Source organism: Anabas testudineus, chromosome 18, assembly GCF_900324465.2.
Source record: "Anabas testudineus chromosome 18, fAnaTes1.2, whole genome shotgun sequence".
In the NCBI taxonomy this organism is placed as follows: domain Eukaryota; kingdom Metazoa; phylum Chordata; class Actinopteri; order Anabantiformes; family Anabantidae; genus Anabas; species Anabas testudineus.
The window spans coordinates 18,000,635-18,026,372 of NC_046627.1; the positions used below are offsets into that span (position 1 = coordinate 18,000,635).

Here is a 25,738-nt window from a genome sequence, read left to right on the forward strand (position 1 = left end):
TGCCGATGCCAGGCTAAGTGCCCTACATACGGTGTTATCTTTGTCTCTGGATATCAGCCAGGAGGATGGAGCTCTGGCTCGGAGGGAGGGGGAGAAAATTAGGGAAACATTTGGGAGCAGAGGGAGGAAGTCTAGTCAATGTTTAACACCTTTTTCACTGCATCAGGGCTGTAAAAGCTGTGACCTTCTGAAATGGCTCGCCTCCCACCTTCCTTTAGCTCCAACAGTGGGACTCCTCCGTCCTAAAATGTGGCCTAGGAGAAGGCAGCAAGGCCGCTGAAACCAAACCTAACAAAGCAGCGTCCCCTGACTGTCAAAGCTTCATTATCCCCATTCGCTGCTAACGTGACACTAGTGTTGTTTTAACATTCACCACAGGCAGAAGTTTCCTACAGGTGAAGAATCCCGTTCATTTTCCTGCTAGGGCATTTAATATTTAACCAGAGTGAAACATTAGCTCGTTTCCAGGCACGGTGGGCGAGTTGCAACAAGAGGAACAAGAGGAGGGCTATTTTAGGGTTCTTTCTCAGATATTTAAAGGTGAACGACGCCGTTCAAAGGCAAATGTTTAATGGCTTTCAATGCTTTTCAGGACACCGAGAGGTAAAGTCAACAAACGCTTGAAGCCTGTGCGGTGGGGAACAAGGAAATGAACTCACAGAAAAGCTCCACGTCTTGGTGGGGGCTGTGGGTTTGGAGGTAGGTCTACACTTGTTAGACCTGCCTGAAGACACTTGTCAGCTTAACACTGCACAATCTGGGAGCTGATCCCATTTTAAGTGGATCTTTCCTTTCTTTCCTTAAACGTGTCCCTACCCAGTCCTTCGAGACAAAGAAGTGTGTGTGTGTGTGTGTGTGTGTGTGTACTACAATTAAGGGTGACATCATTAACTCCAACAAAGCCCTGAGAAAAACAAACATGTTAAGCGAGCACACACACACACACACACACGAACCTCTCGGGGACTGTGCACAGCCAGCTGCCTAATGGACCTAATAAAAACAACATGAAGGAATCTGACACACAAGTGCACTTTATTTGCCCGCAAACACTCAGTCACAACACGCGGCGCAGGTTGTGGCACAAATGAGCTTGTAGCCAAACTCCATGGGCGACGTTTTCATCTCGAGGCCGAGGCCATTTAATCACGGTGAGTCAGCAGGGTGACAGGAACAGGAAGTGAGGGCCGCTCGACGTGGAGGTGAACTGCACCTCACACAGTGACGTATTTCAAGCTGATGTCTTGCTCAGAACAGGGACCTTTATTTTGAAAGAACTTGCAAACCGCCCTGGTCCTGGGCTGTAACAGAGTATTCATATGTCACATTTACCACGTTTCTTTCCAACTTTTCTATTGGTACCAAAATAAAGCCCCAGCTGTTTTGTACACATTCAAACAATCCACCTTTCTGTGTATTCTCGAGCTGATTGAAAAGATCAAAGTAATCTGGTGACGCACAGGCCGAGAGCGGCCGTGTTGTTTTAATGTGTAGTGTTGCACTGATGAAAAGATGAGTCACTGTTTTGATTAAGCAGGGAGATCCTGTTGTCAGCCCGCTCCGTGGATGTGTGGTAATGTTGTCTTGATCTTATATGGTGAGATAATTACATTGAATAACACCTGTGACTTCTTTCTAAACACTGGCTGCAAGATTAGGCTTTACATTCAGAACTCCATTGGGAAAAGTGCTGTTTTTGAAAAACCGTATTGATGGGTTTTTGGAGCACGGACCAACTTTACAAATCGTGTGAGCTGATGTCAGTAAGACCTTGAAACTGACAGATTTCACTTCAGTGGTTGGAAAATTAAGCAATTACTTGTTTTGTTTTTTGTTTTTTTTTATGTGGTTCTGCTCTTTTGGAAGACATCTGTGCTTGTTTGTTCTTCAGCTTGTGATTGCCCCCCACCCTCCGTACAAGCTGCTGATTTAACATCCACCCACTACATCCACAACTTATCTTGTCCATCATGAGGGAAAAGTAAAAATACAGACACAACAGCCTCTTTGAGAGAGACACACACCTACTTGTTCACTTGCTCAGAGTCATGGTGGATCAAAGCTTCTGCTAAACTGGGATTGCATTGACACACACACACACACACACACGCGTAGGCCTCAGCACAGGCTGGAGGCTGCTCGTCTCTCCCAGTGTGTGACAGTGTGCTGCAAGTGATACGAAACTGCCTCACGCGGTGTTGCTGTGATGTTTGAATCTATGTTCAAAACGCTAACGGGGTTAGAAAGTGAGCACTATAATTGAGATGGCGAACAATTACAGTGAGGAGGAAGAGGAGACAGAAAGGGGTGGGTGAGATGAACAGATAAGCGTCCAAGGGAAGGGCTATTTTGGTATCGTCAGGCCTCTGATCCACCTCCTTCGCTGAGAGACACGGGGACAGACATGCTAACGACCTCTCCGGTCGTGAGGAGCCTAAATCAGTCAAATGATTTTTTCAGTCACTCCTGTTTCCAAGGCTCATGCTGTGTGTGTGTGTGTGTGTGTGTGTGTCTCTGAGGTGTTCATTAGCCGGGGCCCTGGGACCCTGAACGCCTCCTGCTGAGGCTCTAAGTGCTGCGATGGTGAGTTTTAAACACCTGAATCCCACAGTGAGGACGAACTAGTAAACAAGCGATTGATGGGCTGAAGAAACGCCAACGTCGTTTCTAAGAACGTCCGTTTGCAACTGATCCCAACACTGTTTAAACCTCGTCACAACATTTAAAACATACTTTTTGCTTCTTAATTTGCACGATTCTTATATTAGCTTTATTACTTTTCTGTGCTGTTCTATGTGCGTATGTGAAAAGAAATATTACTGACACTAAACTCTAAGCTGTCACATCATCGGCTACTGTTTCTGTTCAGAAGAGACGGATGACGGATACTGGACGTCTGTGGTGTAAAGAGCTGACACCACTGACTGGCTAACTGTTAGCTCACTGTGCTAACAACACTGTTACTGCAATATTCAAACAATTTCTCAAGAAATATAAAGTCATGAACATCTATCAGACTTTTTGTCTATTCCGCCTGAACTCATGCACTAATACCCACAAAGGAATAAACAATTAAACACAAAGTATCTCACAGTGTACAGTTTTTTAAAGCCCATTTCTTTATTTTACAATATAAATATAAGTAGAAATGATTTGGCAGGCAACAAAATGAAAAGTGGAGCTGCAGTGAAACAAATTGAGAAAACAGCTTATTTAGCAACTCTTGAATTAACACACTGTTTAAAGCAGATCTGTCATTTCTTCTGCACCATCGAGCCTCAATTAGTTCATTATTATAGGCACATAAGCTTTTTTTCATTTATTTATTTGAACCAATGTCACAGGCCAGACTCTATGAAACAAAAATCCTGATCAGTAAAATAACGTAGAATAATAGAGTGAGAGTGAATTGTTTGGAAAAAAATTAAAAACGTAAATGCACACTTGGCTGGTTAATATTTTATCCTTTGGTATTAAACGTGCATAGTTTTTCTGATGTTCCACCACATGATATGGTCTCACATTGAAATGACATTAACTGCCAAAATAAATCAGTGTATATGTGTGATAATGTAAGAAGAGTGTGTAAGCTAATTTTGAAATGTACAAGTCCATATAATATTCATTCGGATTCATTTGGATTAAATCAATGCTGACACTCATGTGGATAAGTCATAAATACGCACTGCTTCCTCCATCGCGCTCTTCTGCTCCAGTGTTTTTCAACGTCCGCTTTCTTCTTGCCGTAAATCAAACGCGATGTGAGCAAAGCAAAATCATAAATAACATAAGAACACAAATATGCGTGGCCTATAACGAGTATGCAGTGACCTTTCTTCTATCGCCTGCTCGGCGCAACGAGGGGCGAGATTCCTGAAGAGACAGCAAGATATGGCAGGCACGGTGCATCCATAAATAAGATACTGACTCCAAAATGGGTATGAGCAGTGTAGTGTCCTACTAATACCTGTACAAGGCCAGTACGGACATGGCAAAGCAGTGAATGAACACATAGTGGCTTTTTAGGATTGTGGAGTGTTAAATAGAAGATGTTCACAAAGGGCCAACAGGCTGATATGGCTGCAACAGTCTACACACTGAAGTCTCTTCATTTGTTGCTTTATGCAAACCTTCCAGCAACGGTGGGAAAAAAAACCTTCAAATATGAATCTGTTCTTTGTGTAAACAGTTTTCCTTCATTTGTTACATCATAAGAAACAAATGGAGTCTTGTTCAGAACATGGCAATAGGTTCGTGGGGAACGCTCTCACGTGTCACGCCAAGTTCGCGTCTGAGTCAGTGTTTTCCGTGATAAGTGAGGGGAACGCGCAGACGTCCGTCAGTCACTGTCCTCCCCGGCGGTGGCAGCCTCCAGAGCGGCGAGTGCCTCCGCTACCATGGAGTCTGTGACGCTCTGCACCTCCTCGTCTGTGTTCCTAGCGTCTTCATCCTCGCTCTTCGTCACCGAGATCCCGCTCTCAATGGTGGAAATGTCCAGAGTCTTTGGGAGTCTAAGATTGGTCTCGGCTGAGGACAGGCTGGTGGTGCTTGTGTGGATGTCCACCGACAGGACACTGCCCTCGTCCCCTGTGTCACAAGGGTACTCTGGCGTCCCTCCTACGCCCTCGTCTATCTCATCTGCGGACAGACTTTCGCTGCCAATCCTGCACTCGGTGGAGCTGTCCCACCCGTCCCTCGGTGCATGATGTCCCTGCTCGCCGTGGCTCCCCTGGTTCTCATAGTCCTGGATGTTGGGGTAAACCGGCACCTGGCTCGGCGTTCTCTGCTGAATCACCCATCCTTCCGGCTGGATGATGTATGGACCGTCTGCAAGTGGCGCGCTCCCCTGCCGGAGCAGCTCCTTCCCGGGCGCTGCATGCAGCCTGTGGTTGATGTGGTTGTTGTCCACCTCAAGCTTCAACGTGCTTTCGTTGGACTTACTGTAGCCCAGATTGTGGAAGCCCTGCTTCTGCTTGTTGTGGTTGCTGAGCGGGTCGCTGCCAGGGGGACCACCGGGGTGGTGGTGGGGATGGTAGAGCGAGTTGCCGGCAGAGTCGGTCTTCCTCACATCCACTGCCACAGAGGGGTCGTAGATGTAGCTGAGAAAGAGACAGACACTCATATAAAAGCTGGTATTCAACAGTAGTGGTCAACACAAACACACGTTATAAAGACGGGTGGAAAATAAAGACTCAGCACTCTTCCACACTAAGTTATTCTTTTTAAAGATTTGATTTCCTGCCGACAGACAGAGAGGCCTATTTCTGTCTGTGTGACTGGGCTCCAGGAGTCTGATCCTTCTGTGACAATCGATAAGAACCCCCCCTCACATACTGTACACAACAAGGATACTTCAGTGTGCAGTCGATTCACCTTTCTAAATGCCACTGCTGCACACAAACACCAAGCATGTACTTGATGTCGGCGCAGCTCGTGTGAATGTTATATAATATGCAAAGTGTTGTGTTGGGTAACTGGGGGAAAAGGGGACAAGGAACTGTACACGGATGTTTTAGGTTTGTTTTTTTTTTTAAATTTCCATGTAAGCGAAGGAACCACAGGACAAAAAAGGGAAGAGGAAAAGCATGAAACGAAAACTGACATGCAACACACAGAAAGACAAATGTGACAGATGTGAGGTTATATGTACCAAAAGAAATACCAGCAAACAGAAGAGAGATCACAGCAAACAAGGTCGGGTCAAGAACAGAGCCGAAGCCAGGAGTTATTAGCCTAGTTTAAGATAGAAGCAGCTACTGAGGTTTTACCCTGTACACAGTCTGAGGTCCAGTGTGTGATGTAGATTTTAGGGCTGAGACTGGTCAAGCTATTGCACTGTGATTATCAGTTGTTGTCACGTCTAAAAGTGACCTACCACCACATGTTTGTGTAACAGCAAGCTCTGCAGAGGGAAGATGTCCGGGCAGATGAGAGAGCAACAAAAAAACCACAGAACTTTAGGCAAAAGTTTGCTTCCCATTTCAAAATGTTAAGTTACGTTACAAACACAATCCTTCCCTGAACCCAAGCACGTTGTTGCTCAGTCTTTGTTGTTGTGTGTATGATATTCCATGCTAACAGCCTGGTAGCAGATGAAGCAGGGACCTCTTAGGCCAAACTAATCCAAAACTTTTTACATCGCCATGTCAGACCAGTCTAATTACTGTACATAAGAACCATTTCACAAATCCAAAGTTGGTTAAATACCCTTTTTCATTTATGCTGCTTAAACTGATCTTAAACCCATATGTCTAATGCTGATGATCAATTACAGCAAACCTCTCTAGACAGGAACTGATTTACAGTGTGAAGCAAAGGAAAAACAGAGAGGAAATACAAATGAGATGCTGATTATGTGCAGGAGTCCCTGTCAGTCAGTAAAATAACTAAATAAATAAATGATAATCACTTTTTTTTTTGTTGTTTTTAATGAAACACAGAAAATAATGAGCCCTAGTTATTCCACAAGGGTTCCTTTAATCAACTCATTAAAATGAGTGATAAATGCAGAATATGAAAAGGACGTTTTCACCTTTAACCAACATAATAAGAGTTTCCATTTGCAGTCAAATAAAGTAAGACAAGCAGCCCTGATGCATTCATTAGTCTGTTTTTCCTGTTGTTCCCTTCACCACACATTGATGTTGAACCTCACCTGCTTCCTTCTGTCTGCTGTCAAATGAGTCTTATATAGAGGAAATTACGGCCCACCATATGTTCTGCCACAGATCTGTCGATGTCCCAATTCCTCGTCGCATAGCGGAGGTCGATATAGACTTATCAATACTCATTTACGCTCTGCGCCTTAAACAGCCCCTTGTAGCCCCTTATATCACCATTTTGTAGCATTTTCTAACAACATTGCTTGATCTCTCACAGACCTCGGCAGGTTATTAGGAGCGGTGGCAGGGAGCTTTATTTTGAGGATAGTGTAACAGGCTGTCAGACATCACCTGCTGCGAGAGCCTCATGTTGTTCACGCCTATCTTCTCTTCCTTTCATTGGTTTTCTCCTCCACCCTGCGATCCTCATATGGGGCGGCAGTGCTCCCTCCATCTCCCACCAAAACAACCTCCTTGTCTCTCGTTCAGTGTCACTGTTATGTAGCTGCAGCTCACTAATCTACCATCCCTCTCTGCACTTGACATCTCCTTCATTTGAGCACCTCCCCCCCAGCTTTTTCTATCGTCTCACTCGCTCCCTCCTAGGGCGTCCTCCGTGCTTTTGTTTTCCAGTGCTCTATGTTTATGTCACCCCCACCCCCTCATGAGTTTACTTCACCCTATTGAGTATTCACGTACTTAACAATACCACACGTCGTGCCCAGGACCGAGGAGACGACTTTCAGACATATCGACTGATTCAATAACAGGTTTTTTTCTCGCCTCCTGGTAGGCACACACACAAGAACTCCACCCGCCCACACATTTATAGTCACACACACACATGCTCACCCTCTGACTTAAGCACCTCTCTCTCTCACCCTGCATCCTTCCCTCCGTCTCCCAACACAGTGGAAAGCTGAGAAAATGAATGTTTTCCATTTTTCTCGCTCCTGGGCAGCGCCGCTGCGGTGTCCTGGCTGCCAAGGTGAAATCTGAGGCTCGCTTTTAGAGAAGCGAGAGACACACACAGTGTTTTATTAGCAAAAAAAATATTATAAAGCTGGACAAAAGCTGTGTGAGAAAATGAAACTGCATTTTCAACAAGGACAGGGGGCCACCCCCCCACCCCGTTCTGTCTCCAAGCTGTTTTCAAGGAGCAGGTCCAAATAAATAGAAAACCTGTTGCTGTGATCCTCTGTTATTGTTTTTAGGGAAGTGGAAAAACACAAAAACAGACTAAATGTCTGTTCTGAGATACAGTGATTAAACCGAAGAGAGCATCTTGTGTGTGTTTATCTGGTCACCGGACCCAAATCAAACAACTGATGCAAATCTCCTTCAGCATTTTAAGTCACAGTGAAAGAGAGCAGCAGCATCTCCTCAGTGTTAGGTTTGAATTTTAATAGCAAAAGAGGATTTTTGCATGTAAGTTGTCGCAGAAGGCTTTGGGGATTTCCTACTTTCCCTTTCTCAGTTGGGATTCCCTATCTGTCGGGTTTTGTTTATGTTAAATGGGTTTTTTTTAGCAGACAAATCCATCCTGGAAAAAGCTGGTCTTTGCATACTGTATGTTTTAATTTTGAAGATAAGATATGTTTACTGCTCCAGGTGGATTAAGGTACTGGTAACGTTCCTCCAGAGGCTTTTTGAGTTAAAATAAAGATTAGTGACATCTGAGGATTGCAAAGATAAGTATCTGTTCTAAAATATAATGCAGTGCTGTACAGTGGTGTCTACAGATGTTATGTCACCAGCACTTGTGATCAACACTGTAATGTTTTTACTTTTTACACAAGTCACATTATCATATTAAGCTGATAGAAACTTCCAGCAAAAAAAGGTATAAAGCTACAGTAATAAATGTCAGTTATAATCTAAAAACATGAATTATCGTGAAGAGAGCCTCATGGTGTTATTATTACTCGAACTGGAGGTCGCTGTTTTTAGCAGACACTGTTAGCTACTAGTGGAGCATTCAGCAGCAACGTATGAAGTCAGAAAATGTCCTCAGAACTTGGTAGAGACCAAATACAGAGCTCAAACTAGAGCAGATATTAGGTTGACTTTCAAGAATTGTCCAAAAATGCAATTGTAAATGCCATGTTACCATGCTATGCATAATCTTTATGTTGTTGTTGTTGTTATGTATATGCTTTGGTGAACATGTTCACTAAAGAGGTAAAAGTTGTTGTAGATTTATTTACATGTAATTAATTAAAACGTATAAATGTCAATTAGAGGATTCATTTTTTAACATAGTATATCATAAAGATGTGCTAACATTAAAATATAATAATAATTAAATAATAATAATATTTTTTGATTTCCACACATGAATCTTCCAACTAAATACACATTGTTTGTTAGTTTTGTTCAGCTGAATCTTCTGGCACCTCCCAAATTATGATGAGACAAACATGATTTCAGGAACTATTACATATATTATGACAACCATACCATTTGTTCACTGAGAAGCTCACAGCACTTTTATGTTAAGTTGATTTAAAACTGTCCATTAGTGACTAATGTCTCTAAATTGCCCGTTTAAATTACCCACAGTCGTTTCTACCATCACCACTCTCCAGACCTGTTGCTCTGTCTGTGTCTGTGTCATGTAACTAAATTGAATTCGGGTTAAAGTGTCTACGATCAAACAAGCGAAAGCTTTAAACAACAATCTCAAAAACTCTCTTGGGATTCCAGTTTCCCCCTTTTCACGTGGATAAATCTGCCATTCCTGAATACATCACTACAGTGACCGGTTTTCTGAAGGCTTGTTGGGAACGTGTGAGACTGAGGCCGTACTGTTGACCCAGTAACCCACAGGCCCAATCACGCTAAGCCCAGAAATGTGACACTCCAGACAATCACTGAGGTATGTGTGTGTCTGTCACAAGCATTCACACGTGTCTTTGACATGGGAAAGAAAAAAAACAGAGTGGAGTGGGATTATGACTGTGGTATGTGAATTACAGTGTCATTAATCCACAATCCTAGGTTTCCTAGTCCTGTTCTGTTCTGTCCTCCTTCACCTCAGTGATGTGAAGCCCCCAACAACAATGTCTTGTAGGCTTTTAATGAATAGACAGCCCTGCACAGAAATACAGTAACCAAGGGTGATGGCTATTGGCATATTGACTCTCTGTTTGCACAAAGAGCCCACGTGAGGCTGAGAGTGCAGACGTATTATAAATGAACCTCTCACTATCTGCATGAAACAAGACAAGAAATCATTATGTGGCCAAGGAGACATTTGAATTGGCACTGTGGACCTGCAGATAAGGAAATCCACAGTGAGAGGTTGTTACTGAGGAAGTGGACGGCAGTTTCATGTTTCAACGGTTAAAGCTGTAACTGATAAGGCAAACAAATGTGATGTTTCTAAAATTAATACAAGAATACGGAGGGGCAGGTCAACTACACAGTCATGATACATTAAAAATACAGCTGGAAGGTTAAACAAGCTCATTGTGGCAATATTAGACTGCGAGTTATGTCTTAACTGTCTACAGTGAGGCAAGTTTTACATTGGCAGCCATTCAAGAAAGACACTGCTGGTGCAAAATAGACATCCTCAGGCTCTAACAAAAGTTACGTGGACACAGAAAAAGGCTTCTGGAGGAAGGTTTTATGGTCAGCTGAGACAAAGATTGAGTTGTTTAGCCACAGTGACCACAAGCGTGTTTGGAGGAGTAAAGGCATTTGTTTACGGAGGAAAAATTGATATTATAAAAAAATAAAATTGGCTTGACTTTTAAACAACTTAACAACCAGCTAAATTTGATTGATAAAATGAATCTGCAGGTTATTTATTGTTATTGTGACTTCTTTTTATTGTTAGACTATTGTCTAACTTCACAATACAGTTTTGCTGCACACTCTCTTTAATAATTAGTTGTAGCACTAAAATGAGGCTTAACAGTGTGAACCTTTCAACTGTGATTTATTTTTAGTAGAAGTAAATCTATGAACACCATTAAGAGGGAGGTCTTTGGAGTTTCCAGTGACACAGACACGATTTCTGGACAGTACGTTATCAGATTGATTCACCCTATGTGTTGAACGAATGACCCTTAAGTGACTAGAACACCTTTAAATCACTAACAACCAGTGACTTTCAGACAGGACAGAGAAGCAGCACGAGGAGCAAACAAACAAGCAGAAGCACAGTGACAACTGAGTCTCACCTTTTTATCATCCTGCAGCATTGGCACCCCATTTGGCCAGCTGTGTCGCGGAGCTGTGGAGGGACATTAACACACCAATTAAACTTTAATCTTACCGACATTCTTTAAAGAAATAAATAAAAACACAGCACAGACTAAATTTGAGGAGAGAAACGTTTGTCTTGAGCAGGTGACGTCTGAGCTCGCTCCTCAAGGGAAGATTACAGCCACCGCTCTGAACAATGACACGCACTTTGACAGAGTGTGAGGCGGCTTATTGATCAGACAGTTCACCACCTCTGACATGTGAGTGGTTTTTAAATGAGGGTCCGGGGTTCTCCTGAAGATTTCACCTCATCAGTCAAGTTTTTGCTTTGCCCTTGGTCTCGACGGTATTTGGACACGAGGATGAAAGCTCTGTCTGCCTGAAGCTCTGATAAAGATGTTATTGCCATCCATCACTGTTGTGTGTTGAGTGTGTATCGAAGAGTGTGTATCTATGCGCAGGACTGGAGTGACCTTTTCTCTCCTGGTGGTGTGTTTCTCTAGGCTTTGGCATTTCATTGCCTGGGTAAATAATTAATCACGGAGTCTTGAATGGGTTTGTCTGCAAGCGAAGGAGAAAAAGATCGACAGAGGTAGAGGACACAATGTCTCTTTGTGGACTAAAAGGACGGATGTGTCCCCAAGACAAAACAGTTTCTAGACTTAACCTGAACTTTTTGAAGGCCTTACAGGAACCCTGAAATGCATTTTGAATGAGGGCTGTGCATTTTAGCTCCGATCTTACGGTGTATGCAGCTGAAATCTGATGTGCAACAAAAAGAGGCAGATGTAGCATGTATACACCTTATAGTCATATTACGACCAGCTTTAGAAAACCTGAACTCTTTCTTTTACTTTACCTTTGGTAGAATGTGAGTAAAATCAGCTGTAAATTAGTATATGTGAAAGAAATGTGGGTGAAAGCTGCTCATACAACTTGTTGACAGATGATTAATTATAGCCAAGAGAGCGAGCACAAACTCTTGTTCACTAATGTAAAAATAATTATATTGTTTCTATATTTTCTATTTATAAATCCCATGAAAACAGCTAAATCAACAGTGTGTTAGTACATCTCTTAAAACCTGCTTACACAAGCCCATTTGTTCCTAGTGAAGATCTTAAAAAACAAGTCAGATATTTATTTCTTTACTTAAAAAAGGTTGAGTAATTGCTTTACACACCTGGGTAATGTAGATTTCTTTTACCAAATACTACAGAAACAAGAGTAAAAAAATTTGAATTTTGATGGAGACTCCTTTTTGTAGTGGACTAAAACACATTTTGTAGGTGTATGTATGTATTGCTGAACGTTTTGCTCTCTTTATAAATTGTTTATTATTTATTGTCCCTCCTTCATTTCCAGGGATTTCTCGTTATAAATGAACATGACGACAAATGACGTGATTTTATTTGTTTGAGGCAGTTTTAGTTGGACATTTCTACAATAACAAATGTTTTATGTTTGTGTGCCTTTAAGGGAGTGTCCAACCATCTTTATAACATCTTTATTATGCTGAACTAAAGTTACTGTTGCTATCGAGAAAGAAATGTTTTAGCAGATACTTCTGTGTTTAACTACTTACTTACTTGTAGGGCACCTGTGTGCACACTTGTTCTAATCTAATCACTTATCACCACATATAACCGACTGCAACACTGTGGCTCATTTATGTTTTTTAATCATGACGAATAAGCTTCTGTCTGGTTTTGGCAACAAAGGAAATCTTAGGTGATTTTGGCCTTTCAGTGGGGTTTGTTGATAATGAATGAAAAGAATAATATCTCCAGCCCTAAATGCGCCTGAACTCCCGCAGTCATCAGTTGTTATCTTCATGAATTTCTCTCCATAAACCACGTAAATGTTCATGATGCAATAAGGCAACCGTGTTGTGAGAAGTTAGGGGACTGCTTGCATCTTTGGGCAAAGCCCCTGAGGGAACACGCTAGGAGTTGGTGCACGTGGGGTATAATTTGCTCGGGGGATTTGTTTGAAAAATGCATATAGAACCAATACAAATGCTCTTGATGTACTAGACACGAGAGCATCGAATAAAAAAGCAGATGTGGATTTGTGAGTTATACAATTTATATACAACAGGCTGCCTTTCACTCAAGGCCATCAATCATCAAGGCCAGGAACATGACCACAACAGGTCGTAGTCTTTGTGCAAAAGCAACAGAGCATGACTTAGTTATCCCAAGACATCTAATTATCCCTCAACAGGTCTGCAGCTTTGCCCCTGGATATAAAAAGAGTCCAGAGCCAGATGTGGGCGCATTCACTGACACTCCAAAGTCAGTATGAACACAGAAAAAAATATGAGAAGCATCCACTTGTGTTTGAGTATCCTGTGCAACAATCCTCTCAACTCCTGTTTCACTGGGACCAACACATCCACAGCTACTTATGGAAAAACCAAGTGGGTATAACAACACATGGTGCAATCCAGGGGGGCAAAGAGGCCCAGAGGTTCGATAGAGCACCCTGATTCACACATCACTGCACCAGCAGGCACCCACTCGGCTGACGGGTCCCTTATCTTCAGAGAGAGAAGCCAGAGAGGAGGTAATTTCCCAGCGGGCATCAGGAACTATCACGTTAATGGAGCGTTGTATTAGACGCTGAAGTCACTATCAGCTGAATTTTACAATTACTAGTCACATTCACGCAGGTCAATAATAAGCTCCAACCATCAGTGATCTAAACACTCACGCTGCAGCTGGTTTCTCGTGCCTCTTGTTGTGTGGTGGCATTTCTTGTCTTGTGCATTATGTCTCTTCCACATCCCAGGGATACGTGTGTGTGCTGCGTTCTGCTCTCTATACCCCTGGGTGTTTTAATGTGCTTGCCTCAGAGCCTAGGAGCCTGCTCAGATTAGTTTGGGAAGCATCCTCAAGCTCAGAGTCTCTAATCAGTTTGTTTCAAGAAACGCTCCTAAATCCTTTGACATATCCGTCTCTGGCTGGATTGTTATTATAAGTTTAAATAAGTTTTAAACTACAGATAAAACAATGTCACAGTACATGGATCATTAAGTATTAATCATTGTTCAACTTAAATGACTCACTCTGTATTTTTTAATAACATAACCAAATGGGAACGTAATACAAAGATTTCAGACACATTTCAATTACTATTTTCATATGAACGTCACATGACTATGTTCAGGTTGTAGTAATGCACCCACAGGGTTGGCTCTACAGGCCATTTTAGTGTCTTTCAGCTTTTTTGGTTTTGACATCTAGTAAATTCACTCACTAATCTTTTCACAAACTAAAGACCTGCATATCTACATTATACATGAATATGGTCATGAGATAAAGCACGTTACATACAATTTGGAACTTAGTATTTCCTCTTTCTCCTTTGAGGTTATTGGAATTACCTGTCTGATAACACTAAAAATGTCTATATTGTTTAAACCACTACAAAAACAACAGGATAAGAGATAAGAGAATAATAACAATAATTATAAGAGTATAAAGTGAGAGTCAAAGAGATGACTCTTTAAGAATATTTCGCCCTGAGGTCAGTCTCATGACTTTCCCTCTTGTGTAGTATCATGAGAAATATTCAAAGCTAGAAAACAAGGTTGTTTTCAATAATACAAAACGTAGCAACAAAGAGCGTAATTTGTGGCAATACTGTGAATACTAAACCAGACAAAATGAAATAGACAAAATGTCTGTATTGTTTGCAGTGTTTGTTTTAGGTACATATGCATTTTGTGTGTGTGTGTGTTTGTCAGACATCTAACATCCAATGAGGACGTTAGACAGAATAGTTGGCTGACTAGTCGGAAAAAGCTGGTTTGCATCCGAATGGAGTTAGATTGCAAATTTGCAAGGCAAAAACTGGCTCTGGGTTGACTGGGTGCTGACAATGTGATTGTAGTGTTACCTGCCTCGGGCTAATCATTCTGCTGCTGGTCAGCAGAAACAGCGCACAGTCAGAGGGGAACTAGTCCTGCAGGCCAGACATGACACAAAGCCACCTTAGCTAAAAACGCTCCTTCGAGCAACAAGAGTCCCATGAGTAACTACCAACTTCATTAAAAGTCAAAGATAACTCTCAAGAACTCTGGTTAAAGACAACGACAAGACAATCATGGCTAACAGAGCGGGCTGATGTATGGCTCCAGTGCGTCTAGATGCAGCTATCACGTTTGTGTTTGCACAGTAAATAGCTATAGATACACACTGAGAAGTGGAAAGACCAGGAAGCTACATACTAGTGTGGTGAACACCCATGAATTCCCATCACTACTACTACGTGTGTTAAGACTAGTACATTTACCCATTCTGCATGGTGCTAACACTGAGCCTGTACCCAACCTCACACCCACTGGTTTCGGGTCAGAGAGCAGAACTCTTTGTTTAATGATGTACAATCAGTGACGTACTGCATCCAAGTACAATTATGAGGTATTTAATTTACTGAAGTCATGCTTAGTTATTCTATTTGATAACTCCAGATGGGCGATAGGGTAGATCACAGGACTATGAACAGTAATATCCCTGATTCACCTCCACTCTGGGTCCTTCTCAACAACCCCTCACTAGTTTCCTGTCATCTTTCTTTACTATCTTTGTATTTATTAAAGGCAAAAGTGCAAAAATATATGAAATGCATGTATTGTTATTGCAAAACTATAATGTCATTATCATTTTTATGTAACTTACTTATTGTGGCCATTCTCCTGATTACACAGGTGGCTAAACGCATAATGTAAAACTAAGTAGAGTATTAAAGAAGCTCAGGAGATTGATGACAAACTGAGAAACCTGTCAGTAATCAGCATTTTCTCTCCACCTCTGCACAGTCTAACCAGCAGCATCAGCCTGAGATTCACATCAGAGCACCCAATTGACCGATCGTGTCATTCCCCTGGAGACTTGCAAAAGTCACAATGAGATCAAAGATTCAATCTGTGCATCAAATGACTATCACTCATTCAGATATTGGCCATTGTTGGATGGCAATAATAGGGCTTTATCTGCTCCCTCTGCCATTCAATGTATTATATGTTGCTCCTGTTTTTATGATCGTACGGCGATTACTGAAGGGGAGAGATATTTCAGCGCTGGCAGCTTGGCCCGGTTCCCATTTTTCCACTTTCTGAGTTTTCTTCAGAGCAAATTGAAACATTTCATCTTGGAGAAACAGGTGCAATAAAAGGGAGATGGCTGTAGAGTGTCACCTAAATGTGGACTGGATTGAAATCCACAGGATACACATGGAAGTGGCAGTCGGGGCCATTTCAAGATAGCCGTGGGTGGAAAATTTGATCCGGAAAGATATGTTTTAGAAATGATTCCTGCTCTGGAAACAGGCCAGTTGAAAAAGGTTTGACCTTTAAAAGGTTTGGGCTGTAAACAGGATTTTTGGTATGTGTATGTTTTTTTTTTGAACACTAAATGGGCGATTGGACAAACACAGAGAAAAGGAAAACAGGATGTATCTATTTTATTTTGAAGGTTAGTAGGTACTCTAAGGATTATTACTACAGTGTCTTTTAAAGAATAGATGATGTGTATTTTAGTAGAGCAGTTTGTTGAATAGATACACAGTTAAGTGCAGAATTAGTGTTTGATGGCATTTTAGCAAATTGGATTAATTTAAAGCCCCTAATTAAACAATGGCGTCACTCATATTGAAATAAATTTTTCTCTGTCTTGTAAGGTCACTGCTAGAAGCTCAGAAAGTCTAACTGTGTATTTCATTATAAGCCTGGCTGCCTCGAAACTATAGGACATCTGTAATCACGTCATGTTAAATGATAACAGCCAGTCTGAACGGCAGTTTAATTAAGTTCACAATCTGAAAAAGCGATGAGCAGCCTAGGATGAAAAACTGATGTTGATTAAATGCATGTGACACATTGAAACAATGAGTGTAGCCTGTTTACTGTTACGAGCTGTAAGTATCAGGTACAAAGGGTTCAGATGTAGAACAATGAAGTTGATGAGAAAGTCAGAAAATTGAGTTGAAGATTGTTGAGAGGTTCTTGCTTCAAGCCTCAGATTGCTTCTCTCTTGGTCTTTTGACATCTCAGAAACACACTCTTTTCCAACATTTAACTCAACTTGCAAAGAGCAGATTAATCACGCTTTGCCTACTTAAAGCTACAATATGCAACTTAAGCTAGCATGAGGCTCAAAATCAATTTGGGTCCGGCCAGTTCTCCGTCTCCATGCTCTGCCATGACTGTCGGTCACACTACGCCGTGTCGCTCAGTGCAGCTCACTAGTCAAACAGAAACTCTCTGAGTGGTTAGGAGCCTCGCTCGAAAACCTGTTTCTGAGTTTGACTTCACAGCAGACACACAACCAACTTAAAAACACAAAATACAACTTGTTTTGTTTTAGTATTTTTATGCAAAAGAAGCTACAAACTGTTTCAGCTTGGGAGGTGCTGGTAGATAGATTTTATTACCTTCAGACAATTAATTTTGACTGAACATGAAACATGTAAACAGTGGTAGTCACTGCAGTGATCTGATCTCTGAAAACACACTCCTCCTTGAGACTGTCTTCCCTCAGTCCGGCATATTTGATACCAGTTGCTTGTGTTGTGCCCTTGGATGACTGAAATCTATCCACAACCTTTTCTGTATAACTGTGGGTTTGAGTTGCTGGTCTAAACAGTGCACATATCAACAATACAAAACCAAATACAGGTAAATGAGACAAAAGCAGGGAGCTTGAATAACACCAGGAGCTTGTTAACAGATCTTTAAATCCTCTTTCTGCTATCAACCGACTGTAACTAAACGCACATTTGCAGAGTTGCTGCCTGAGGTGTAGATATGAAAGCCTCGCTGGAGGCGCTCTAGTGAACTTTTCAACAAAGACGTCGAGTCTTTTGCAGACAAGACCTTGCTGTTGTTACACGGCTCAGTCACCCGATAGATCTCAGAAAAGGTTGGCTTATGTAAGCTGCGTGTTACATTATGTAGTTTAACACCCGGTTGGAGCGCATGTGTTGTGTTTTTTGTGTGTGCAGAGGGACAGCGAGACGGAAGATCATGTTCATGTGGGTGACAGGAAGAGTGTGGTGATGGAAAAGCGGGATAACTGGTCTGACATCCAACTTACTCTGTCTGTTGTTTCAGTGTTTTGTTCTTTAGCTTTTTCTCCATCTGCGGTGACAAAACACTACCAACAGAAAGACGGGGGTGGCTTTGTTTGTGTGGTTTGTTAAAACTAAAACTAAAGAGAAAAATCATCAGTCATTTTGAATCAAACTAAAATACTGAGCAACTTCTTAAATTCCCATCCCCCCATTCATCACACATCACTCATGTTTCACATTATCTCAGCTGGCACTAATCTGATCGGCTACAACTAGAACTTTGGTTTTAAAAAGGCAGCGAAAACCAATTAAGATTACTTATTCAGTGCCCTCAAGGGCCAATCTAGGCCTGAAAGTTAATCATCAACAATTTTGATATTCATTTTAAACATCTGAAGCTACTTATGAGGCAAAAGCGCCAAAGCATCACCAGATACAGCTTCTCACTTGTGAGGAGTCACGTGTTTTGGACTGCTCAATTTTTGGACTCTATACATACCACACATTATTCATAAATGATCCATAATAAAAATAACCTGCGCTTTACTACTGTGAAAATCAGGACTTCTTTGTAGGACTCACATGCAACTCCTAGAACAGATTAAACTGTAGACACAGACTGTTATGACTTGCATCTTGCATGCCACCTGCACTTTACATGTTCAGCCATGACTATTTTTTATACAACCGTGTGCTGGACTCTAAGTGCTGCCAAGATGCAATATGCAACTTGAACGCATCCTGTGCAGACACTGACAGAAGATTAAATAAAACTACTGCTGCTCTGCTAAAGTGCTGCTTTTGCTACGTGTCCTAAGTAGACACTGTGTCACCAAATCCAAACATTTGAGCACACTTTTTTTTTTTTTTACTCCCCCCATTTTGCAAACACTAAAGCAGCATCACACACAGACTGGCTGACACAACCATGACTGTGACGCTGACTCATGTTTGGCGTTTATTAGCAGGTGTGTGAAAGAGACAAACAGCTATTTTAACTCCTGATCTATTAATACAGTAATTGTAACATACTGTACTGTTTATAGCAACATTTCATTAAATTAAACAATAGCAGAATATTTATTTGCCAATATTTAGTCCATATTTCTAATAATAAACCAGAACATATTTACTGTTAATGAAAAATACAGCAGATTGATAGACCAAAAAGAACAACAGATGATGGAGAGGAACAGCTGTTACACAGGACAGCTGACGCAGATCCAAATAAAATAAAAATACTAAACAAACCTTTCATCATCACCATCACAGAGAAATTCTAATCTGCACAACAAGTAAGAGCTTCAGTTTTAAGTTTTGTCCATGTCCATTAACATGAAGCCCAGATCCTAAGTACGACTCAGGAGCAACAAAGCAATTACTGAGAGGATTTCCGTGTACTCCTTGATGGCCGCTGTGACCCTGTGCATTTCTCTGCTGAAAGGGAACTCTAGCATTCGATAACGTGGTCAATTTAGGCCTCTTATCGGCTCTGAGGCTTTTCAAATCCAGCTGAAATGTCAATACACTGCTTTAAAGTCAACGTAGTGACAGAAAAATGATGCCGTCTCACCCACTGCTTTATCCAGCTTTTAATGACCTGCATATACTGTAAATGCGATAACCTTCCACAACCTGATAACGTTTCCCGTGAAAAGCGCCCGAGCCATTCATCGGAGTGATGTCATTGTGTAACTTTTAAACTGCAGCTCGCACAAAGAGAAGTGAAATACTGAAAAATACGCTCTCCTTTAAAATAAAACTTTTGATTGGAGTGTTTGACATGCGCCGACCTCAACCTGGCTGATTTCAATAGGCCAGGTGTGAAAGGCAAGTGTGTCCATGGCGGGTTGTCATAGTGACCAATTTATAAAAAGTCAGCCCTCGTTAAGGAACAATCTGCAGCAGTTTTTAAAAATATGTTTTTGACGCATTATTTCAAGTGTCAGAAACCCCTCATGTGATTTCAGATTGTATCGTGTGTGTGTGTGTTCATGTCTGTGTTATATGATTATTATTAAATAAGTCCTCGCTCCTCCCCAGCAGATCCCACTTATCAATAGCACCCTGCCCCCACCCCCTTGCTCTCTCACACTGCAAACAAACCTGCTGCTGTTTTCCTCCCGTGGAGCCTCCTGACCCAGGAGCTCTGAACTGTACTTTAACAAGTAAACAAGCCTACGAAGGAAGAGTGGAGTTTTAAAAGATATCAGGCCTGTAACGTAGCACTAAAGTAGAATGACTGCACTGCCGAGTGTACTGAAATTCCCTCAAGGATGTTATGGGACAGAGGTGAGGTCACAGTGACCTTGACATTTGAACGGAGTTTGCCCTTGACTCCCATTTGTGCGTAATCTAAAGAAATTCTCTTAAGATATACACTATGATTTCACAAAAATGAAGAATGAGATGGACGGGCGGACAATCTGGAAACAGACCACGACTGTTGCATAATAATCAGAGCTGATTTGAATAAAACTTGAGTGAAAACTCATTTTGTTTGACTTGTAACACCAGAAAAAATGCTAATCCACTCTGATTTGCCATCAGACTGATGGTTCCTGTTGGGTTTACAGGGAGTGGTGTTGTGTTTTTCCACCGTGCAGCAAGCGCACACTGATGAGCTCCGGCTAAAAACAGGAAGCTGCCAGCGAAAGGTTTTTAGCCTGAGTACATTTTGTTTCAACGACTCTATGTCATGAATATGGAAATGAAAATAAACCTAAAATAGAAAAATGCTTTTTCTACTGTTTCAGTTGACTGATCTTTTTCAACCTGAAGGTCAAAACGGCTCCGGCCCAAAAAAATCTGTGTGTTATTTTAAAAATGGAGACAAGCAAGCAACCTTTGGTTCATTATTCCCTCTTGTCTGAAGTCATTTCAGCGCTTAAGTAAAATTAAATAGCTTTTAATCTAAAAGGATGACCTCCCTGCTATTACATAACAACCCACCCTTTACTAATAAACGACTCCATCTCTATCTGAACGATCTCTTTTCCACGGCAAACTCTACAAACACCACACAGAGCTCTGTCCTCGTGTGTAGATCCTGTTTCAGGTGTAGTCCTCCTCTAAGCGGCAGCCGCCGCCGCCGCCGCTGTGCAAAGCAAACTACAGCTTTGGCAAACATGTATTTGCATCCACTTTAAATGTCTTGTTTTCTCTAACAAGCCACCACACAGGTGGAGTCGGCCACTAAAGGCAAGCAATGGACTTAGTAAACCTCGCTAAGGTGAAGGTGTCACCCCCACCTGGAGTATAAGGTACCTTTAAGAAGGTACGGCAAACAACACCACTGAGCTCCCATAGCGTTTGTGCCTCCGTTTAACCAGTTTAACTCAATTAACCAGGGTGCTGTGGAGCTACGTGTTAGATGTGCAAACAAAGCCCAAGGCCGCCAGTGTGTTTGAGTCCACACCACTCCTCCGCCTCCTCCTCTACCTGTTTGTAAGGCCTCTCCGCTCACTCATTAACTGTCCCCTGCACATGCGTAACGTGCTGGATGTGTAACTTTTAGCCCCGGGGTCCCACGCAGTTTGTCATGTTCACGGCCCTGAGGAAGTTCAGCTCTCGGTTTAGTTCTTGAATACCGTACACAATGGTCACTTTGTGTGGTGTTTAAGTTGGAACAATTGGTCAGTTCGCTGTTAAGTTGACTGAAGCTCACATTATAGAGTGTTACATTAGGTTATGTTCAGCTCCACTAACAGTGAACACAGTAGAAAAAAGCACCTAGAGAATAACTGAATATACAACAAGCCAAGAGAATAAGACACTTGTCAGCTATTAGATGCCAGTTTTGCATCTATAGCACCCAGAATATCTTTTATCTAAACTATTGATTCCCATTTAAAGTGCAGCACAGGCCTCCACCTGCCTCCACCTGCCTCCACCTGCACTCATTCAGTTAGTTACTGTATGTGTTAATAGACTTTAAGCATTCAAAGCAACAGGTGTGCTCACTCAGTCTAACACTGTTATTACACTTCAACCACATATTGTGTGATGTTATTGAAGTTATTGGAGCACTGTGCGGTTTCTGACTCACCGTCGTGTTAAAATAAATAAAATAAAAAAACACCTCTCACCACCTTTAAAAGTTATTTAAAGAGTTAAACGACCACCTGGTCTCGACTTACCTGTAGCGCTAAACCAAGGTGTGTCACTTCGCCCCTCAGGTGTCGGAGAAAGCCCGGAGAGCCGGAGCTGTCATTGAAGTCGCTTCTCTTCCGCTCAGAAACAAAAACAGAAGCACAGGTGAGCAGCAGAGAAGAGGCTCCAGTCTACATCTTCAGCTGGAAATGGCTTCCTCGCGTTGAGCTGGAGAAGAGTGGCCCCCTCCCTCGGTGGCTCCGCAGCCCCATGTCTGCTGTTGTGTGCTGCTGGTTAGTTAGTTAGTTAGTTAGTTAAGGAGGGAGGAGAGGAGAGGAGCTGCTGCTTCCTGTCGGCCCCTCCACAATAAAACACCACCCCTCTGATTACTCACCTGCACTTCAAAGTTATGAGAAAGTTTGCAAACATATCTGTTTTATCATAAAAAAGGTGGAAAAACACGAATATATATGTATAAAAGAAATGTGACAAAGCAGGTTCTAGTTTAGGTTTGGGATGTTTTAATGTTCCACCTCACGCACATCACAGTGTGTGTCTATATTTGTGTTTTCATACTCTTAAAGCTGTAAATTCACATTAGCACAGTTATCCATCAGCAGGATCCCAACATAAATCTAACGGCTCACTTATTATGATTATTGTGTCGATTATTTACAAAACAGTGTTTTATTTTTGTTTTTTTTTTAAGCTGTTGCGTTATTGAAATGCTGATTTTTTTTTTTTAAATCCTTCAAATAAAACAATATGAGAAGAGGTCACAAAATATGTTCGCTTGTATATAGTGAAGAGGGCCTGCTTCAGTGTAAGAGATCACAAACTATTTCAGTTTGCAGAGACTAAACTAAAAACATGATACAGTATGGAAGTGGTTATGTTTCCCAACCAGCAGAAAGCCTCTGGTTTTCATTTAGATGATCCACATCCCCAAAGCTAAATCCAGCTTTAATAAACCAGACTTCCTGCCCCGACCTGGCTGATTATGTCCAGCTTGACAGGGCTTAACCTGACCTGCCCTCTCACAGTTACCATGGTTGATCATATGACTTGGATGCAAATCGCCCCTTTACATTTGCTCACCACTTCACCGCGGCACAGAAACACAAACAGGAGGAGAAAGCCTCGTGCTGAGCCAGAGTCTCACAACATTTAAACAGCAGGATGTAAAATAAATGTTGTTTAAATAGTGGCATGGTTTGACGAACAAATTCTGTAATCCAACTGTCATTTTTGTCCTTTTTTTCAGGAGTTATGCATCAGAAGTGTTGCAGGAAGGGAGTGTTTTGGATGACTTGGTAGACACAAAACTTCCCCAATGATGTCAGACAACAGAAAAACTGGTTTGTGTGTTTACAGTAAGTAAGTTTATCCTTGTGGGGGTCAGAAACAGAAATCATATCCTGTCTAACAAAGATGTTGTAAAACTATAACAAAGACGTGTGAGGTAATGAGTAAAAAAAGCATCGGCGTGGACTGTTTTTGTGTCACACCGCTTTAAAAACAGGCTAAATTGACCTTTTAGTGCAATAAAAAGATGATTAACTCTTCTGACAGTCCAGCTGAAATGAGCTAAAAATGAACATGTAAGTGTAAATGCATGCATGTGTATGTGCGTGGGGTTGTTTTCATGTCCACACATTTACTCGTGACTATGTGTCTGTGAATGTGAAGGTATGAGGGTTTTCACACACACACACACACACACACACACACACACACACAGGCTGCTGGATAGGAAAATACTCCGAACATCATTGGAAAACACTGGATGTGCTTTTTCGCTCTGGCTGCCACTGACAGGATGGTAGCAAACATTCTGGCAAAGGCACCAAACATGACAACAATGTGACACGTCAGATGAAAAAATAGAGCCCTTTTTTAGACGTTTTCAAAGATACGGTCAGTGGCGCCGCATAAATTCCTCCCATCGCTGTTTTTACTCCACTGCCTCCTCTGTTTTACATTTTTCTTTTTGAGACAAAAGTTCTGTGAGAGACCAGAAGGAAACTTTGGCACCGAGGAGGGAGCGTAACCAAATGTTCGAATAAATGACTATATAAATAAATGTGTTTATTCACAGTGGGAAAGTGATACTACTGTCGCACATGTCTGTAAAGTAGGATACGTTAGCTTAGCTTAAAGATGGTCAACATAATTGTAATGTAATTTAGACTTTGGTTTTTCTACAGATCAACATGTTAAATATTGAGTTTTAAAGACATTGGTAGGTTGTTTGTCTTTCTGCTAAGCTAAGCTAACCAACAACTGGCTGTACAGTAGCCTTATTTATAAAAGATTAACAATTATGTGGGTGGTATCAATTATTTTATCTAACTTTAAGTAAGACGTGAATAATAATAATAATAATAATAATAATAATAATAATATTTTGAATAACTTTATACTGAAGGTAGTACCTTTGATCATTTTTATTGAAAACTAAATGGACTTCGGCAGATAGCTGAACGGGAGTTTGCCTTCAAACCCTTTTTTTTTGTTTTTGATTTTTATTTAAATATTTTATTTATAACGTGTCCTGTCCGCCAGCATTGACACAAGTTTTAATTTACAGTAATAATAAACTATAACTAGAGATTATGGATGTATTAAACATTTTACACAGCACACATTTAATCTCCTCTGTGCATATGGATCTGAAATTCCCTAAATGTAGCAGCGCAGAGTGTGGAGGCTCTAATCTCATTAACCTATCACAGGAACACGGCATTTCTAACATCTCTCATTTCCCACTGTTCACCTGAAACAGCACTCGAGTCGGAGAGGAGAGCTTCAGAAGAATTAGGTCACGCCATCCTGGTGGTTATCTTCCCCAACTGGGGTTTATCATAGAGGCGATGAATGAGAATGACAGCTCTTTAAAAATTGCTGTGATTTCCCCGTGCCACGTTTGGTCCAAGGTTTTTTAGTTCGTCAAGAGAATTTGGAGTATTTTTTGTCCTAATGCCGTGCAGGGACTTCCTTCTACATCAGTTTCAGCTGCCAGTGAGGTTAAAGTGTTTAGTCGTGGCTGGTTTATCTGGCTTGGCAGAGAGTGGAAAGAGGGAGAGAGAAAAATACGGGCTTCCCCCGCCGCTGAAAACACAGGTTGAAGATGAAAAAAACAGAAAAATGATAAAAGGCAGGCTGTGGCTTTAGAGTAGATGCTGCTGACAATGAAGTGGCTATATTAAGCTCAGTAAACAGGAGCAATGTCATACTGTACCTACTGTAGGACACACACACACACACACACACACACACACACTGTTTGGCCTGTAGAGACCTCCTGCTCCACAAACAAGTGGTGTAATTGCACGCCTGTGTGCGGCTGCAGGTGGAATGTGCTAGCGATAGCCGAGCCCTTTTTGTCATAAGGACTGGAGGCAGCCCCGGTAGCCAACAGACATGAGCTCACCATCATTACAATGAGAGGCGTGGTGGAGTCCGTCACCGCTGTCGACCTGATGTTGCCGTGGAGACAGGACACACACACACACACACACACATTCGCACACGTACAGAGATTGGCTTAGAGTGACACCGCTGGGAAATTAAAATGGTAGCCCAAAGCAACAGGATTTTATTGGCCAATCACAGCTAGAATCTTGGATGTGTTTACTTTGCAGGTTTGTGTGCCTCAATGTGTGTGTGTGTGTGTGTGTGTGTGTGTGTTTGGTGTAGGGCACTGTACAGGTGCACTACCCATGCACTGGCTAATTAAAATGACAGCGTCA

At 41.7% G+C, this 25,738-nt stretch overlaps 1 protein-coding gene across 1 annotated transcript; it reads right to left on the reverse strand.

Annotated features, from left to right (window-relative positions):
* Nucleotides 1–4,035: 4,035 nt before the first annotated feature.
* zgc:194930 (uncharacterized protein LOC557813 homolog) lies at nt 4,036–22,298 on the reverse strand. The gene is made up of 3 exons (XM_026352758.1): nt 22,034–22,298; nt 10,793–10,845; nt 4,036–5,099 (listed from the first exon to the last, which is right to left on the reverse strand). Exons 2-3 carry the CDS (start codon nt 10,822–10,824, stop codon nt 4,340–4,342), a joined length of 792 nt encoding a protein of 263 aa, XP_026208543.1. The 5' UTR covers nt 10,825–10,845; nt 22,034–22,298; the 3' UTR covers nt 4,036–4,339.
* Nucleotides 22,299–25,738: the final 3,440 nt, after the last annotated feature.

Bases quoted from the DNA above. Each gene is read 5' to 3' on its own strand.
- zgc:194930 (XM_026352758.1), bottom strand. From the start codon at position 10,824: ATGGGGTGCCAATGCTGCAGGATGATAAAAAG. The intron at 5,100-10,792 runs GTGAGACTCAGT...TCTCTTTCTCAG, and splicing joins TGCTGCAGGATGATAAAAAG to CTACATCTACGACCCCTCTG.